Below are 16,367 nucleotides of genomic sequence, written 5' to 3'. Positions count from 1 at the left end.
AAAGACTCGCTTCTTTATCTTTTCTGCTTTTTTCAAACTCCAGCGAAAGCTGAAATTAGAATTATAGGATTGTGTCTTGTTTGAGTTCTGATATTTTTTCTTCGAGTTCCAGCTCTATATGCTTAAATTTAACTTCTAAAAGTTTGAACTCCAACATAATATGCTGAAATTCACACACAGTATGTCTTATTTGAGTTTTAATATTATTTCTTGGAGTTCCAATACAATATGTTGGAATTTAACTTCTAAAAGTTCGAACTCCAGCATAATATGCTGAAATTCACATACAACATAATATGATATAAAGATTTTATTTTCGTATTAAATAGTGAATATTTTTTAATTACTTTACAAATACTGATTATGTTTTAGTTACTAGTGCTAAAACTGCCAACCCACGCTATTTAGACATTTTTCGTACTAGACAGTCCATAGAATTTAAGGCCCGTCAACCCAACCCAGGCCGAAAGGGGTAAAGTACATAAATAGTCGTCAAAATGGATGATGTTGAATTTTTATTCCCGGTTACCTATGGACAGAACTTTTAACTTTAACTGTATTTTCCCTCTGCTCCAAGTATAATACATTTAATATTTGACCTTAAAATTCTACCCTTAGAATAAGTGGGGGTCAAAAATGAAAAATCCCAAAAAAGTACTACATATTTCTGCAATTTTTTGTTCATCTTTCAGCTTAAGACCACATTGTTGAGAGTTCCCATTCACTGCTCAACACGGGAGAAAACATGGGAAGTCGTTTGGGAAGAAGAATTGTGAACTTTGCTAATTTCCCCCTTAAGCTCCTCATGCCTTCCTCTTTCTCTAATATCACTGAAATTTCCCTAAAAACAATCCCCTCTGCTTCAAAGGTAACAACTTCTGAGAATTTTTTTATATTTTAGTGTAAAATAATATGATCTTGAACCTTAATTTCATGGATCTCTTGCAATTTTACGTGCATATTGAGAAAAGAGAATGCAATATTTCTTAAGTCAAAAAAGGAATCTTTTTAACGTATGTAATATGGCCAATTTTTCATGACATTTGCCATACATAATATCCATTATAATAAATTTGTGATTCATGACATTTGCCATGACATAATATCCATTATAACAAATTTGTGGATCATGACATTTGCCATGACATAATATCTATTATTAGGCTAAGGATTTCTTGCTATAAATCGAGAGTTTCTCCTCATTTGTAGACACACCAACAAGACTTGTCTTCAATTCTTGTTTCTTCCTTTCTTCCTTTATTAAGAATGTTTTGTATGAGAGTTAGTGTTGTGAATAACTTGTGTGAACCCTTTCTTTGGAGTGATCTTGTGAAGTTATTCTCTTAGAGTATTTGGGATTAATTAGAGTGTTTACTCTAATTTTGTACTCTCTTTTGTACTCTTATTGTATAATAAATTGCCCCTCTCCGCTTGTGGACGTAGGTCACTTTGACCGAACCACGTTAAATTTGTGTCTTCTTTATCTACTTTAATTGTCGTTGTTATCAACTTACATTGTCTTTGTTATTGCCATTATACTGTTGTTTGGCTATATTCCGCACTACCCGAGTTTCCGATCCTAACAAATTGGTATCAGAGCCGGATCAAACCGGGTTTGTTTCAGTAGCCAATATGACTCGAACAAAGACCTGTGTTGAGAAATTTGACCGAAGTGCAAACTTCGGAATGTGGCAATTAAAGATGGAAGCTATCCTAATTCAGGATGGCTTAGACTTGGCGTTGCAAGGAAAGGAGAAGAAGCCGGATAAAATGACGGATGAGGAGTTTGCCGTCATAGACAAAAGGGCAAAAGCAGGTATCATTTTAAATCTCTCAAATGAGGTTTTACGTGAAGTTTCTGTAGAAACCACAGCCAAAGGCATGTGAGAAAAATTGAAAACCTTATATATGAAGAGGACGGTGGAAAATAAACTTTACCTGAAGCAAAAACTTTATACAATTCGTATGGGTGAAGGTACCTCTATTCTCTCTCATCTTGACACCTTTGATTCCATTCTTATGGATTTGAGTAATATAGATGCTGAAATTAAAGATGACGATCAAGCCGTGTTACTGCTTTGTTCTCTACCCCCATCTTTTAAGCATATAAGAGATACTATGCTTTATGCAAAGGATAATATCTCTTATAAGGATATTAAATCTATCTTAAAATCAAAAGAACAGATAGATAGTAATGTTACTGGGGAAGCTAGTTGAATTCAAGCGGGAGTTGGCTTGTTTGTTAGGGGCAAATCCGACTCCAATTCCAGATACAATAATTTAGAGTGTCGCTATTGTCATAAGAAAGGGCACAATATTTCTGAATGCTATAAACTGAAAAATAAAGAAAAGCATAAAAGAAGAAAAAATTAGCACAAAAATACTGACACCGCCGAAGCTAGTGTAGCAACTGATGAGATTGAGGGAACTATATTTTTAGCAACTGAAACTAGTTTCAGATTAGACAATGAGTGGATTTTAGATTCCGGTTGTTCATATCATATGTGTCCTAGCAGGGACTTGTTTTCTACATATGATTTTGTTGCAGGTGGAGTTGTCAACTAGGTAACAATGTTACTTGTAACGTTATTGGCAAAGGTACAATTCGGGTCAGAATGCACGATGATGTGGTGAGAACTCTCACCGATGTTAGATATGTTCCTGAGTTGAAGAAAAATCTCATTTCTTTGGGCACTTTAGAATCCCTTGGGTGCAAATTCACTAGTGAAGGTGGAGTTTTAAAAAAATTTCAAGATGCTCTTGTGATCATGAAAGCACACAGATCTGGTTCGTTGTATACTTTATTGGGCTCCACTGTTATAGGCCCTACTACAGTTTCGGTATCAGACAACTTGTCTGATTTTGATGGCATTAAATTTTGACATATGCCCATTGGGGCTTTTGCGGAGAAGGTGGAACAAATTTACTATATCAGCCAAAATTAGGCCAAGGTGGAGATTTGTAATATGGCCAATTTTTTATGACATTTGCCATGACATAATATCCATTATAACAAATTGTGGTTCATGACATTTGCCATGACATAATATCCATTATAATAAATTTGTGGATCATGACATTTGCCATGACATAATATCCATTATTAGGCTAAGAATTTCTTGCTATAAATAGAGGAGTTTCTCCTCATTTGTAGATACACCAACAAGACTTGTCTTCAATTCTTGTTTTTTCCTTTCTTCCTTTATTAAGAGTGTTTTGTATGAGAGTTAGTGTTGGGAAACACTTGTGTGAACCCTTTCTTTGGAGTGATCTTGTGAGGTTATTCTCTTAGGGTATTTGGGATTAATTAGAATATTTATTCTAATTTTGTACTCTCTTTTGTACTCTTATTGTTATAGTAAATTGCCACACTCCGCTTGTGGACGTAGGTCACTTTGACCAAACCACGTTAAATTTGTGTCTTCTTTATCTACTTTAATTGTCGTTGTTATCAACTTCCATTGTCTTTGTTATTGCCATTATACCGTTGTTTGGCTATATTCCGCACTACCCGGGTTTCCGATCCTAACAACGTAGATACTGGGTGGTTGTTGTATTGATGCATTTAGTATTGATGCATTATTTCAAAACTTAGTTTCAAAAGTTCTCTTGGAAATTTTTATTCATTTGTTCAGATAAAAGGAGGAATTCTTTTAAGCATTTAGTTTTAGAATTGTGATGGGTATTAGTTGCTTTTAGGATTTTATTGGAATTTTATGTACATAGACATAAAAAGCACTCCAAAAAACTTTGCTATACATTTTTTTCTGTAGTCATTGCTAGAGTATTTTTATATTTTAAGCATATTTAGCTTTTGTAAAAAGTTCATTTTTTTCTTAAACGTGTAACATATAGAGTTTTTATTTTTCGATACTAGATCGAAATAAAGAGGTATTTTTTCATACAAGTGATATGAAAATATGATTTGGAAACTTAGCTTCAAGAAGTTTCTAGGATTTTTATATACACATTGACAAAACGAGAGAAATACTAATTCATACAAGTTAAATTGAAATATGAACGAAGAACTTAGTATCAAAGGTGCGTTGGATTATTTGTACAGATTGAGATAAAGAGAAATTTGGAGTCACCATACGGATTTGAGGTGGAGAAGGTCTAAACCCTTAACATGGATGGGAAGAAGAAGAAGAAGAAGAGAGGTGGGTTGTTGATAGCTAAACCAGACTATAAAAAAGCATATGTTACTCTTAAGAACCCGTTGTCTATCTCATCGGATCTATATCCAGTCCGGATACTCGAAGAGGAGAAGAAGAATACGAGCAAGAAATCAAAATCTAGCAGTGTTGAGGATGATGAACCTAAGAAGATGCATTGGCTTGACGGGAAGAAATGTGGGAGGTCTAAATTAGAGACGAGCACTAGTCGTGGCTATGATGGAGATCGGAGTAATGTTGGTGCAGCACCAGCAAAGTTCCCATGGAGCAGTATGAGGTCTTATGCTGCTAGGTAGGTTTCCTCAATTGGAATGAGGAGATCTTTGTCAGAGAGTTTTTTGGGTTAAGTGCTTCCATAGCTCAGTTTAGTAATGGTGGTGTATTATCCTGGTGTCAACTTCTCTATAATTGTTTGAACTTTGAAGTTCTATGTATTTACCTTCATTCATTGGAGATAATTTGATTGTGAGTTAAAAGCTGGAATATGATGAGTTTCTTTTGTATTGTTTCTTACATGGATGATCACAGATGGTACTTGAAATTGTGTTGAATAAACTGTTTGTGATTTAGTAATCTCCAATTTTTAAATGAGAAAGCTTGCCCGGTGCAAGAAGAAATGAGGTCAGACTTCTCTTTATCATTGTCAGGCTAAAAATGTGTATTAGGAAGTTCATATCTCCTCCTCCTTTTTCTTCTTTTTTTTGTTGTGGGAAGCCACAGCTACATAAAACAATTGATCAAAGAAAGAAGAAATCTTCAAGATCAAGAGGACTTTTTACTGGAAGTGTGATATGATTGATTTCTATTCTTTATAGGGAAATGATGGGATCCTGATCTGTTGAACAGAAGATACTGGTTCTGTTGTGAAGTATAAATGCCACTTAGATAAAATGACTGTGTTTCTGCATTATGCAGGTGATGCAACCATTACTAATGGGGCGGACGCACGTGGTGGCAAGCGGGTTTAGTTAAACCCGCTTCATCAAAAAATAATACTGTGTATATGTATAAATTATGATTAAAGCTGTGTAAATTTTGTATAAATATTTTATTTGAACCCACTTGACAACTACTATTTTACGACTAAAGTTATGTACTTCTAAGATTGAACCCGCTTGCACAAAATCCTGGGTCCGCCACTGACCATTAGTGATAACATTATTACATAGTTACTTACAAACAAGATGGTAGATGACGAGTTCATTAAATTAGATGAACACTTTGTAATTTGACACTCTGTCTGATCTGATAAGAAGCACAACTATAGGATCTTAGGATATAGACTGCCTTCGACGAGAGCCCGCTTTACAGCCTACATTTGATCTATAATGGCCTTCTTCAGTTACTTCTCTATCCAGTTTTCCATCGGAAAGAGCAGATTTTTTCTTCCTCCACCCAAAAGTCCAGGTTGTTTTTCTATTTTTGTTGTTTACTTTTTCATAATCGTGTTGCAGTTCCGAGTAGTCCCTCTGAAGCTCTTCCATTTGTATCTTTATTTTTTCAAGTTCTTCTTTAAGGGACTTGACCTCCTTCTTGGAAGGTGACTGACTACTTTCCTTGTCTGACTCGTCATCACTTGCTATATAGTCTTTCCCTTGTATTGCAGCCTTCATCTTCACTTGCTCTGAGAACAAAACCTGCAAGTTTCTCTCTTTTTAATTCATAAGTTTATGAGCATGTTTAGAAGGCTATTTGGTCTTGTTTTGGTACATATATGTCTTTTTGCAAGCTTATTTTTTGATAACCCTTACGGTGTGTTGGGTTCAGCTTGCTCGCATCTCCATTGTTCTACCACACCTACTCCCTCCCACCTAGTAGTTCTGCCTACCAAACTTAGGCAGATGGAGAGAAATCACCTAGCATTTTTTTGTCTCCGTTGTGATTTGAACCCTGATATCCAAAGTTTTCACCCACGAGAGCAATCCATCTTAGACATTCTTATTGCAATTTCACTCCTGCAGCTTTCTTCCAGATATGTGCCTCAAGTTTCACATGTTTGCTGGTTCTATGAAGCTCCACCATGTCCTGATGCATCTAGTATGTTCAGATAAGGTCTATTCTTCTGGTCCTTTTGTTGCATGTGCTAATAGTATTGGTGTTATCTGAATTCTGAGGTGGATAAGGTGTTCATATATCTGATATATTGTTCGAAAAAGAGGCGAGGAAAACAAACAACTTGCCCTAAGATACACAGGAGGACTATTTCAGATTTAGCCATTCAAAGTAAGAAAATAAAGATTGGTAGACTAGTTTCTAATTTGTCTTTTACCTAAATGGGTCAGATGCTTCTAGGTTTGAATTTTACAATATTTGGTTTCGAGCATTTTGTGCCTAAAAATAAAAGGATGCAATGGCAAGCTAATTAATGTGTAAGACTATCAAATTGTGATTTTGAGGCTTTTGATGCCTGCACATTTCTAGGATTGGCACATAGAAGTTAGTTCTATTTTTTTTTTTGGATAATCGTGGTATTCGAGCTAGCTTGCGCGCACCTCGACTAACTCCACGGGTATCTGCTACCTCCCACCAGTGTAGGTACCGAATAACTCTACCCAACAAAGTTCGGACAAATGGGAAGAACTCACCTAGTATTTTTTGCCTCGATTGGGATTTGAGTCTGAGCCCTCATAGTTGTCAACCCACTTCATTGACCACTGGGCCACACTTCCGGGTGCCATAGAAGTTAGCGCTATTATATCCACTTATTTCACCATTCAACTTTGCAAAGTCAAATAAAAGCTAACTTGCTCTAGCGTAAGACTCTGGACTTGTTGACATCTAGAAAGTTTTAAGTAAGAAACTGAATTGTATTATGCTATTGTTTACTTCTGCCATGATGCTTGGTAAGGATCTAGAGACTGAATATGCCTTACAATATGAAGGGCTCATTGTCGGCTTTTATATAGTTTAGCTCGATCGTGATGTTTAGGACTCGAAATCTTTTTGCAGTTATACCTGGATAACAATTCTTAGAGGCAACCTGTCATTTTGTGCTGCATGTGCGCATGCGTCAAGTGAGAACTTCCCACAGTCCATAATCTTGCACAGCCTTCGACGGTCATGCTCTGACAATGAAGGATGAGTCTATGGAAAATATTAAACCACTAGTATTCTTAATCTAATTGTAAATCAGGAAGTATATAAGTGAGAGAGAGAGAGAGAGAGAGAGAGAGACCTGGAGGTATGTATCAATGGCTCGATAGAGGCCATCATGACTTGCTCGAGCTTCTCGTGGCAAAGATTCAGCTAAAACTTGGAACTTGTCGATGGAGACATTGGGATCACTTGCAATTTCTGCTAGGTAGCTGTCAACCAGTTTACTGATATTCGATGCTGTAGACTTCAATCCTTGTTGCTGTAGCTGTTGTTTTTCGTATATCAAGAAATAATCCAAAATCCTTTGTACAGCTTCTAAATTGTGCATGGTCTGTTTTTCAGTTGAACTGGATGAACCATTAACGGAATTTGGTAAGACTCTATGTTGGAATCCTCAAATGATATGATAGAAATCACTGAATTAGTACGGAGATGAAAATTGAAAGATTGACCTTTAGAGCAATGTGCTAAATCAAATGATAGAAACTCACTCTATTGTTTGTTCACCTACTGAATTAGTAGGGATCAGAAGATCATTCACGCTGGCATTTTCCAGCACCATGCCGATTTTTTTCTCGAGCTCTAAAACTAGAACTGGTGATGCTGCATACACAATAGCCTTCTTTAACATCCACAGGAGGAACTTGCAAGGAACAGCTTCCTTTTGAGGAGGCAGTATACTAACAAGACTCTCTATGATTGTCCTACGCTCCTTATTCTGTCCAATGTTCGTTTCTTGCTTCCTCCCACTCATGACTTGAAAATCATTTATTCTGTTACCATACTTTCCTGTTCCTTCTGTTTTGGTGTCCGTGCTTGGCAACCATTTTTCCCCATAGCGTATGATACATGAGCCAATGATTTCAGGCTTCATTTCTTTTGCCCTCAGTGCTGTGATTATCCGTAAGAAATGGCTAATATGGAGAGTAGTAACATCTTTTAACCACCAGTTCTCTTCAATCAGCATCTCCTCAGCTGAATTTCCTCTGGAAATCTTCGAAATGATTGAGTCGCAACACCTTCTAACAATCTGAAGGTTTTCTGCCCATGGTGATAGAATCTCACATGATCTAAGGACAGTGACGGTGTCGTTCCATGATGAGAGGACTACAAATGTGAAGAAGGCTTCTGTCTTGGCAATTAAGTTTCCATCTTCCATTGCTTCTGTCATATCTAGAAATTCTGAGGCACATCTTGTTGCTGCGACAGTGTCAGGGTTCAGGCTTATAGGTAGGCCATAACAGAATTTCAATATGATCTCAAAAGTTTCAGATCCGCCTGGAAACTTTTCAAGTTTGAGGTCATAACCTAAATGTGAATTTGGCGGCGGAAGCTCAACTGTTCTTAGGTAGCCACACTTTGAAACCAGTGGATACTGTTTCAGGAGTATATGAACTTGAATCAACTTCTCATAAGCCGGTGAATGTGTGAGGATAGGTAAATAACAGGTAATCACAACATTGCAGCACTCTTTTGTTCCTTTTTTTTTGGGTATGAATACATTATTGCAGAACTCCAAGAAGTGAAAAAAGGGGCTTAAAATTCTCTTTTATATTGCTTCACTTGTTTGTATTTTTATTATTCTCTTTCTGACTGCTGACTCCTAGTTTGTTCTTTTTATTTTCTAAACTCTTTTATTATTGCAGCACTCTTTTAACCTTTTTTCAGGTTCTTCACTTTCTTGTTCTGTTCTCCCAAGCTGGTAAGAATGTTACAAGGTTATTTCAATGATAAGTCAAGGAAGGCTTCTTTTGGAATTATACAGGTGATCGTATATTGACACCTTATACAGCAGTATATTCTTAATGATTGAATAGAATTATAATCATGTTCTTCGTGTGTTAATTAGGAAAAGCAACTTACTCTCTTTTGTTGTTATTTCCAGTTATGGTGCTTCCTATCTGAATTCTTTCGTATGAATTATAAGCTTCGATTAGTTTGGATATAATCTCCGTAGTTACCTTGTGAACGTGGAAGGTGACATCTTCAACTTGAATTGAGAGATCAGTTGGAATCTGACAAGTCGCAAACCTGAAAACAGATGAAAAGCACAAACAAACAAACAAACAAAAGCTAAAACAAAAAAGGAAATGTTTTTTTTAGTATGGGAAAATTACATGATCAAACTAAAAACTGAAGCTTACGGTTTTAAGATTCTTACCATGATTGTTCTTTCTTCTTGAAGCCGTCAGCTGTTTCAGTTTCAACTATGCGTTGGTTGTGGACGTGGTTGGTACCATTAGAATCATTTCGGGGGCTTTCTGGCCGATCCAGCTGAATGGACTTCTGCATTGTAAGTTGTCTTTACTGCATATGACTAGTCATTCAAGAAAGTTCATCTGATAAAAAGATTGAGTTTTGGTGGGGACTGCTTTGAGTAAATGTGAAAAATGAGTCTGTGGCGGGAACTAAAGGACAACTCAAAGTTTGCTGGGATGGTTTCTCAACTTGCATTGAAGTTCAGTGTGACAAACTTGATATTATTTCTAGAGACAATTTGATTAAGATCAGGAGGACAGTGAGAATGTTGTCTGTGAGGTCAATTTTGAGCGAAAACCACGTAGAGTCTAATCATTTGCCCAAGTGATCATTTTGTGGGTTAGACGAATGTGAGACAGTTGTTGCAATTAATTGTTGAAAGAATAGTCTATCTACCTGCATTTTATGGCACCATCTTAATGTTTGGTTGTCTTCTACTTGTGTATATTAAGGTAAAACTTATTATTGTAGTATCTGGGAGTTGTGACAGGACCAAATATGTGAATACCACTAGAGCTTCCCTATAGTGGGTCTTAGTGTTTGCGTAATCTTTTTCGCATTGAAGATACTGCAAACTAACTTCGGAAGAATTATCTACTACTCTTAGTTTATTTCTGCAGTGAATGGTATAAAACAAATTTTGCCATTATGCTTTACTGTTTATATTGTGGAAATAGCACGGGCTAGCCATTTTTTGGACAAATGATCGAAAAATAGCAAGTGTTTGCGAAGTCATTGAAAAATAGCCAATGTTTTGCTGAAACACGAAAAGTTCCAGCATAATATGTTAGATTATGGAGCTCTTGCGTATAAACTTCCAGCATATTATGTTGAAACTCCAGGACACAGAAAGTTCTAGCATAATATGCGGGATTATGGAGCTCCTGCATATAAACTTCTAACATATCATGATGGAACTCCCGTACATTATAAAATTCCAGCATATTATGCTGGAAGCTCATCAGTATATGTAAAAATTTCGAACTCCAGCATATTATTTCCGAATTTTTAATAGTGTTTTTGTTCAGATTTTATCTTTACACGAAAAATGACTAAATTTCGATTACTTTTGAAACTGTTGCTATTTTTTAATTATCAATTGTAAATCTGGTTATGTTTGAATTTCACCAGTTTATATTAGGAAGTGTATTTTGGATTCTAAGGTGGAGAACAAGCTTAATTGAAGGCTTGAAGCCAGTCCCTATGGTGGAGAATGACTAAAATAAAACGTTTAAAATTAGCTTTATTTTTCCTTCTTACAAACTCTTCTACTAAAAAAAAACAAGTAGAAATGAAAGGGTGGGGATATTAACTAGAACTAAGATATTCAAGTGGCATTTGAGTTATGCTTATCTTTGTTGTATCATTCGGAAAATGGCCAAAAATACCCCGGATCAATGAATAACATTTTCCCATTCTTTCGTTTTGGGCACAAACATGCCTTCGTGCTACCCTCCCCACTAGCCAAGTAGCTCAAAAATATTCTTACGTCTAACGGTTGCTTCGGAACAAGGGGGGAAGGCCAATTTTGCCCTTGAACTATTTCAGATTAAGGGAAAATAAAGGATGTCTAAGATAGGAAGAGGAACGGGAAGTCAAAACCTTTCCTTGTTAAAAACAAACTAGAAGCATTGATGGGAGCAAAGTTCCTAGTAATTCCTGCACCAGCATATCTAATTGAACGTAAATTTGGAGTAACAATACCAACTGGAATTCAGCATATCTTTCAGGCCTGTTACTCACCATATGGAGAGTGTTATTCAGTGGCCTGTTAAGATAAATAAAGAGAGTTTTAACGGGGAAAAATTGTTCGCAAGCATGGAAACTGAAACAGAAGGAACAGGAAATACGGTAATAGAGAAAATGATTTGAGATGGAAAGAATACGAAGCACAGGACAATCATACAGACTACAGAGTCTGCAGGTTAGTATACTGCATCCTTAAGAAGAAACTGTTAGTTTCAAGTTCCTCCTGCAGATGTTTAAGATGGCCATTCTGTATGCAGCATCACCAGTCCTTACCTCAAAGCTCTAGAAAACAAGAGGCGTGTGCTGGAAATTGCCCATGTGAATGACCTTGTATGCCCAACTTACACATGCAGCTCAAAATATGACAGGTTGACCTTTAAGAATTGTTATCCATGTAAAATATCCTCTGCTTTGAGATATCTGAGCCTAAATATCTTGATCCTGCTAATGTAGAATAAAAGCCGTGAATGCGTCCTCAATCTTATAGGACATATTCAGTGTCAAGATCCTTAGTTCCTCACCAACCATCATACCAGCAGTAAACTATACTAGATTACGCTTCAGTTTCCTGTTTAAAACTTCATAGATATCAACAAGGCTAAAAATCTTAAGCTAGAGCTAGATTAGCTTCCGTTTAACTTGACAAGTTTCCACGGGAAAATGAATGGAACTACTAAAGCTAACTTCTATAATGCCTATCCTAGAAAATGAACACCAAGCATCAAAAGTCACAAAATTACAATTCGTCAACAAATATGTATACTAGCTCGCTGTTTCATCCTTTCAATTTTTGGCATAAAATATCCCATCATCACATTAACCTAGAAGCAATCTCACCCATTCAATAAAAAGGACAAACTAGAAGCTAGTCTACTAATCTTTATTTTCATATTTTGGACGGATAAATCTGAAATATTCATACTGCTTATATTATGGCTAGTTGTTTGTTTCCTTCACCTCCTTTCAGAAATTTGAACACCATATTCACCACAGATCACACAAATGCTGACAGAGAATATCTGAATAATACATCTAACACATTGAGCACTCAAGAACTCTTACATGGATCTAGCAAAACCAAGGCAAAATGAGTGCTATAACCTGAGGTTGCGGAAGAACATACATGCACAAAAGACAGACCTGTAACCTTATATACATGTTCATACCCTTCCTAAATTACAAATAGAGTATGGATGCAGTACACGTGTAAGATCACATAGCAAGTTATGACGAGTCAGACGAGAAAAGTAGTTGGTCATCTACGAAGGAGGAGGTCTAGTCCCTTAAAAGAAGAACTTGAAAAAGATAATTTACCAATGGAAGTTCAGAGGGACTATTCCGAGCTGCAATAGGAATAAGAAAAAGTAAACAACAAATACAAAAGCTTCACAAATTGAGCATTTGGATGGAGGAAGAAACAATCCATTCTTTCCCACTGAAAGTTGGATTGTGAAGTAACTGAAGAAGGGCAGAGCAGATTAAATTCTGGCTGCAAAGCGGATACACAATAAATTTTGCACATATAAGCCCAGGTACGTACTCCTCACCTCGTGTACACGGCTTTTCACATTTCACAAATGGCACATAAGACTCGATGCCTAAGGAGTAATTCCTCCGCTCGAGGTTAGACAAGATACTTACCTTTTTGAAGTTAGGCCGATATTCCAAAATAGCCTTCTTGCTTGAATTGACCTCCGGACAGTTCAAATCTATCAAAATTAATTGCATAACTTCATTAAAATTCATCGGAAACAATTCCGGATAATAAAACGTCGATTTGAAAATTTATTCTAAAAAGTCAACAAAAGTCAACGCGGAGTCCGCCTCTCGGAACTCGACATAATTTTCATGAAATACGAACACCCATTCCAATACGAGTTCAACCATACCAATTTTATCAAATTTCGATAACAACTCGACCTCCAAATCTTAAATTTTCGTTTTTGGAAGAGTTTTTACAAAAATTCTCATTTCCTCCATTAAACTCGAATTAAACGATGAATATAACCATAGATTCATGAAATATAATCACTTTAGGACATAGAACACTTACCCAAGTCAAAGTCTTGAAGAACTCCTCCAAAATCGCCCAAAAACCGAGCTCCAAAATCTCAATCGAAAAATGGCAAAATGACCATTTTTCGTCCTTAACATTCTGCCCAGTTTCGCACCTGCGAACCATTTTATCGCACCTGCGAGCTCGCTTTTGCGCGCAAATTCTCGCTTCTGCGACGTCTACTGGCACTGCCCTCGCACCTGCGGAAGAGCTTCCGCTTCTGCGCTCACGCAGGTGCGGTAAATGCATCGCACCTGCGACCTCTGCCCTTTTCACTCCAGGCCGCATCTGCGACCATTTTGTCGCTTTTGCGGTCGCGCACCTGCGACCATTTCCATCGCAGGTGCGATTGTACCAGAACTGGAAAAATTCCAGAATTCCTTCAAGCACAATTTTGGTCCGTTTAACCATCCGAAACTCGCTCGAGGCCCTCGGGACCTCAACCAATTATACCAACATGTCCCAAAATACAATACGAACTTAGTCGCAGCTTCAAACCACATCAAACAACGCCGAAATTACGAATCGCGCATCGAATCGAATTATAAGTTTTTCAAATCTTCCAACTTCTATATTTTGCGCCGAAACATATCAAATCAATTCGGAATGACCTCAAATTTTGCACACAAGTCATAAATGACGTAATGGAGCTATTCCAATTTCCGGAATTGAAATCCGACCTCGTTATCGAAAATTCAACCTTCGGTAGGACTTTCCAAAAATCTTCTATTTTCCAACTTTCGCCAAAATGCGTCAAATTGTCCTACGGACTTCCAAATCCAAATCTGAACATACGCCTAAGTCCGAAATCATCATACGAAGCTATTGACACCATCAAAATTCCATTGCGGGGTCGTTTGCTCAAAAGTCTAACTCCCCGGTCAACTCTTTCCATTTAAGCTTCTAAATAAGAATTGTTCTTCCAAATAAATTCTGAATCTTCCGAAAAATCAAACTCGACCACACCCGCGGGTCATAATACATATTGCGAAACTGCTCGAGACCTTAAGTCACTGAACGGGGCGTAAATTCTTAAAATGACAAGTCGGGTCGTTACATAAACAACTAATACAGAAGCTTCACAAGTTGGGCATTTGGATGGAGGAAGAAACAATCCATTCTTTCCCACTGAAAGTTGGATTGTGAAGTAACTGAAGAAGGGCAGAGCAGATTAAATTTTGGCTGCAAAGCCAGCTTTCGTTAAACTATCATATGATAGACAAACTAATCAAATTGCCATTTGTTCTCCTAGTTTAGTTAACTTATCATCTGCTATCTCTTTTATAAGAAACAATGTGATGTTGATGGTGGCGTAAAGTGGATACACAATATCTAAGTCAATCTGATACTTTCCGTTATAGTAAAGGTAAAACCTCTCCAGATTTAGTGCTGCAATTCTTACCCTTTGCAACATATATATTTCTGAGTAACCATAACCAAGACTATATTTTGAGTAACTATTATGCACCCGGAGTTTCTTTAGTTTATTATACTGACCATCAGGTAAGTCGATATACTCACATCCAGTACAGTTAGTGAGAGTCAATTCCACAATATAAGGACACTTTTGGGAAAGGTTAAGGAAGAAATCCTGGGAATGTTCAATAACAACGTTATAGAGAAGTAATTGCTGCAAAGAAAACAAGGTGGGAACCGCAGAAAAATGCAGGTTAGGGAATTGGCAATCAGTTAAATGCAGGACGGAAAGGAAATTGGAGTTGTTAAGGACGGAAGGCATAGTTTTAATGTTAACAAAGTGAAGGAACAACTCACTGAAGTTATGCTTCGCTAACGATTTCATGACATGATTAAACTGAGTGATTTCCCCTTGGAGTCTACGACTGAGTTGAATTGGAATTGAAGTAGAAAGTCCAATACTATCTACTTCAATCTGGTCGACGATACTTAATAATGGTTCGACGCTGTAATCCAGAATTGCTAAGCAAGATTTTCCGAGGCGATGCCATCTCTTGGAAACCAAACAAACTGTTGAAACCAATTCCCTGCTAGTGAAGTAAGAGAAGATGTGACAAAGAAGATCTTCAGGCAACGACGCCAAATTCAAACTGTTACTACTACTTTGTTCGTCAGCTATTCTGCTCCTTTTCCTTTTGTCTCCTTCTGTGCCCATGGCGATGGGACTACACTGATGCAGTGATGTCCCCTTTCGAAAAGGATTTTACTTTTAGGTTAAAAGTATTTTTTTTTTAAATTTGACTAAGTTTTTAGAAGAAACAAAAAATTGAATAAAAGCAAAAATATTTTTAGAGAAAAAAAAAAAGTAGTTGCTAAAGTATAACAACTAATCCAATATGATATCACAAGTGGGTACGGGGAAGTTATCTCGAAAAATACTTTTTCGAAAACTATTTTTGAGAAACTTAAGCTTAGAAAAAATTTTAGTTAAATACTAATTGATGGTCAAAAGTATTTTTAAAATAAATAGTCCGTTTGATTAAGTTTCTTTTAGACTAAAAGTGTTTTTTTTGTCAAATGAATTTTTTTTCAAAATTAAGTTGTTTGACCAAGTTTTTAGAAGGAAAAACATACTTTTGAGTAGAAGCACTTGTTGAGAAGCAGAAAAAATAGTTTCTTCCCCAAATCACTTTTTTGAAAAACACTTTTGAGAAAATAAACTTAGAAATACTTTTTAAAATTTTGGCCAAACACTATTGTTGCTTAAAAGTGATTTTAAAATTAATTAATCAAATATAATTAAACTACTTCTCACCATAAGTACTTTTTTGAAAAGTACTTTTGAGAAATACTTTTAAAAATAAGATAATTTTAGAAGCTTGACCAAACATGTTATAAGCAATTAAACACAAATTACTTCTCAACAAAAGTACTTTTTTGAAAAGTAACTTTTAAAAAAAATATTTTTCACAATAAGCTGATTTTAGAAGTTTGGCCAAATATGATATCTACACATATATTTTCCTAATGCTTTGGGTTTTGACAATTTCCCTTTAACAACTGTTCCTATCTTGCATACTACTTGAGAGACAATTTCAGAAAATTTCTCCAGATTT

The 16,367-nt window shown here is 36.4% G+C and overlaps 2 protein-coding genes and 2 long non-coding RNA genes across 7 annotated transcripts; 2 read left to right on the top strand and 2 right to left on the bottom strand.

Annotated features, from left to right (window-relative positions):
• Window positions 1-513: 513 nt before the first annotated feature.
• On the top strand, window positions 514-11,997 carry LOC104089677 (uncharacterized). Its single transcript, XR_011407972.1, has 4 exons — window positions 514-868; window positions 5,091-9,036; window positions 9,457-11,454; window positions 11,537-11,997. It is a non-coding gene; the product is annotated as an uncharacterized lncRNA (long non-coding RNA).
• On the top strand, window positions 875-4,688 carry LOC138891602 (uncharacterized). The gene is made up of 2 exons (XR_011407973.1): window positions 875-1,816; window positions 4,064-4,688. It is a non-coding gene; the product is annotated as an uncharacterized lncRNA (long non-coding RNA).
• Window positions 5,218-9,566, bottom strand: LOC104089678 (BTB/POZ domain-containing protein DOT3-like). Of its 4 annotated transcripts, none has more exons than XM_009594622.4 (6): window positions 9,433-9,566; window positions 9,233-9,344; window positions 7,763-8,646; window positions 7,351-7,618; window positions 7,131-7,259; window positions 5,218-5,812 (listed from the first exon to the last, which is right to left on the bottom strand). In XM_009594622.4, exons 1-6 carry the CDS (start codon window positions 9,561-9,563, stop codon window positions 5,447-5,449), a joined length of 1,890 nt encoding a protein of 629 aa, XP_009592917.1. In that variant the 5' UTR covers window positions 9,564-9,566; the 3' UTR covers window positions 5,218-5,446. The 4 variants fall into 4 exon arrangements, with proteins under 4 accessions (XP_009592917.1, XP_009592918.1, XP_009592919.1 ...); XM_009594623.4 differs by having other exon boundaries at window positions 9,233-9,302; window positions 9,433-9,563; XM_009594625.4 differs by lacking the exon at window positions 5,218-5,812 and adding an exon at window positions 6,114-6,200.
• Window positions 11,998-12,170: 173 nt separating the features above from the next.
• Window positions 12,171-15,482, bottom strand: LOC138891600 (uncharacterized). Its single transcript, XM_070175181.1, has 2 exons — window positions 13,333-15,482; window positions 12,171-12,988 (listed from the first exon to the last, which is right to left on the bottom strand). Exon 1 carries the CDS (start codon window positions 15,464-15,466, stop codon window positions 14,564-14,566), a length of 903 nt encoding a protein of 300 aa, XP_070031282.1. The 5' UTR covers window positions 15,467-15,482; the 3' UTR covers window positions 12,171-12,988; window positions 13,333-14,563.
• Between the last annotated feature and the right edge of the window lie 885 nt (window positions 15,483-16,367).

This window comes from Nicotiana tomentosiformis, chromosome 5 (assembly GCF_000390325.3).
Source record: "Nicotiana tomentosiformis chromosome 5, ASM39032v3, whole genome shotgun sequence".
Lineage (NCBI taxonomy): Eukaryota > Viridiplantae > Streptophyta > Magnoliopsida > Solanales > Solanaceae > Nicotiana > Nicotiana tomentosiformis.
The sequence above is the reverse complement of the archived record's forward strand: the minus strand, read 5'-3'. Positions and strand labels throughout refer to the sequence as shown.

What these genes read in the sequence shown, in the direction of transcription:
- LOC104089678 (XM_009594622.4), bottom strand. Translation starts at nt 9,563, where the DNA reads ATGCAGAAGTCCATTCAGCTGGATCGGCCAGAAAGCCCCCGAAATGAT. An exon ending in GTAGGTGAACAAACAATAGA is followed by an intron (nt 7,619 to 7,762) that starts GTGAGTTTCTAT and finishes TGGTTCATCCAG; the next exon opens with TTCAACTGAAAAACAGACCA. An exon ending in CCATTGATACATACCTCCAG is followed by an intron (nt 7,260 to 7,350) that starts GTCTCTCTCTCT and finishes TATTTTCCATAG; the next exon opens with ACTCATCCTTCATTGTCAGA.
- LOC138891600 (XM_070175181.1), bottom strand. Translation starts at nt 15,466, where the DNA reads ATGGGCACAGAAGGAGACAAAAGGAAAAGGAGCAGAATAGCTGACGAA.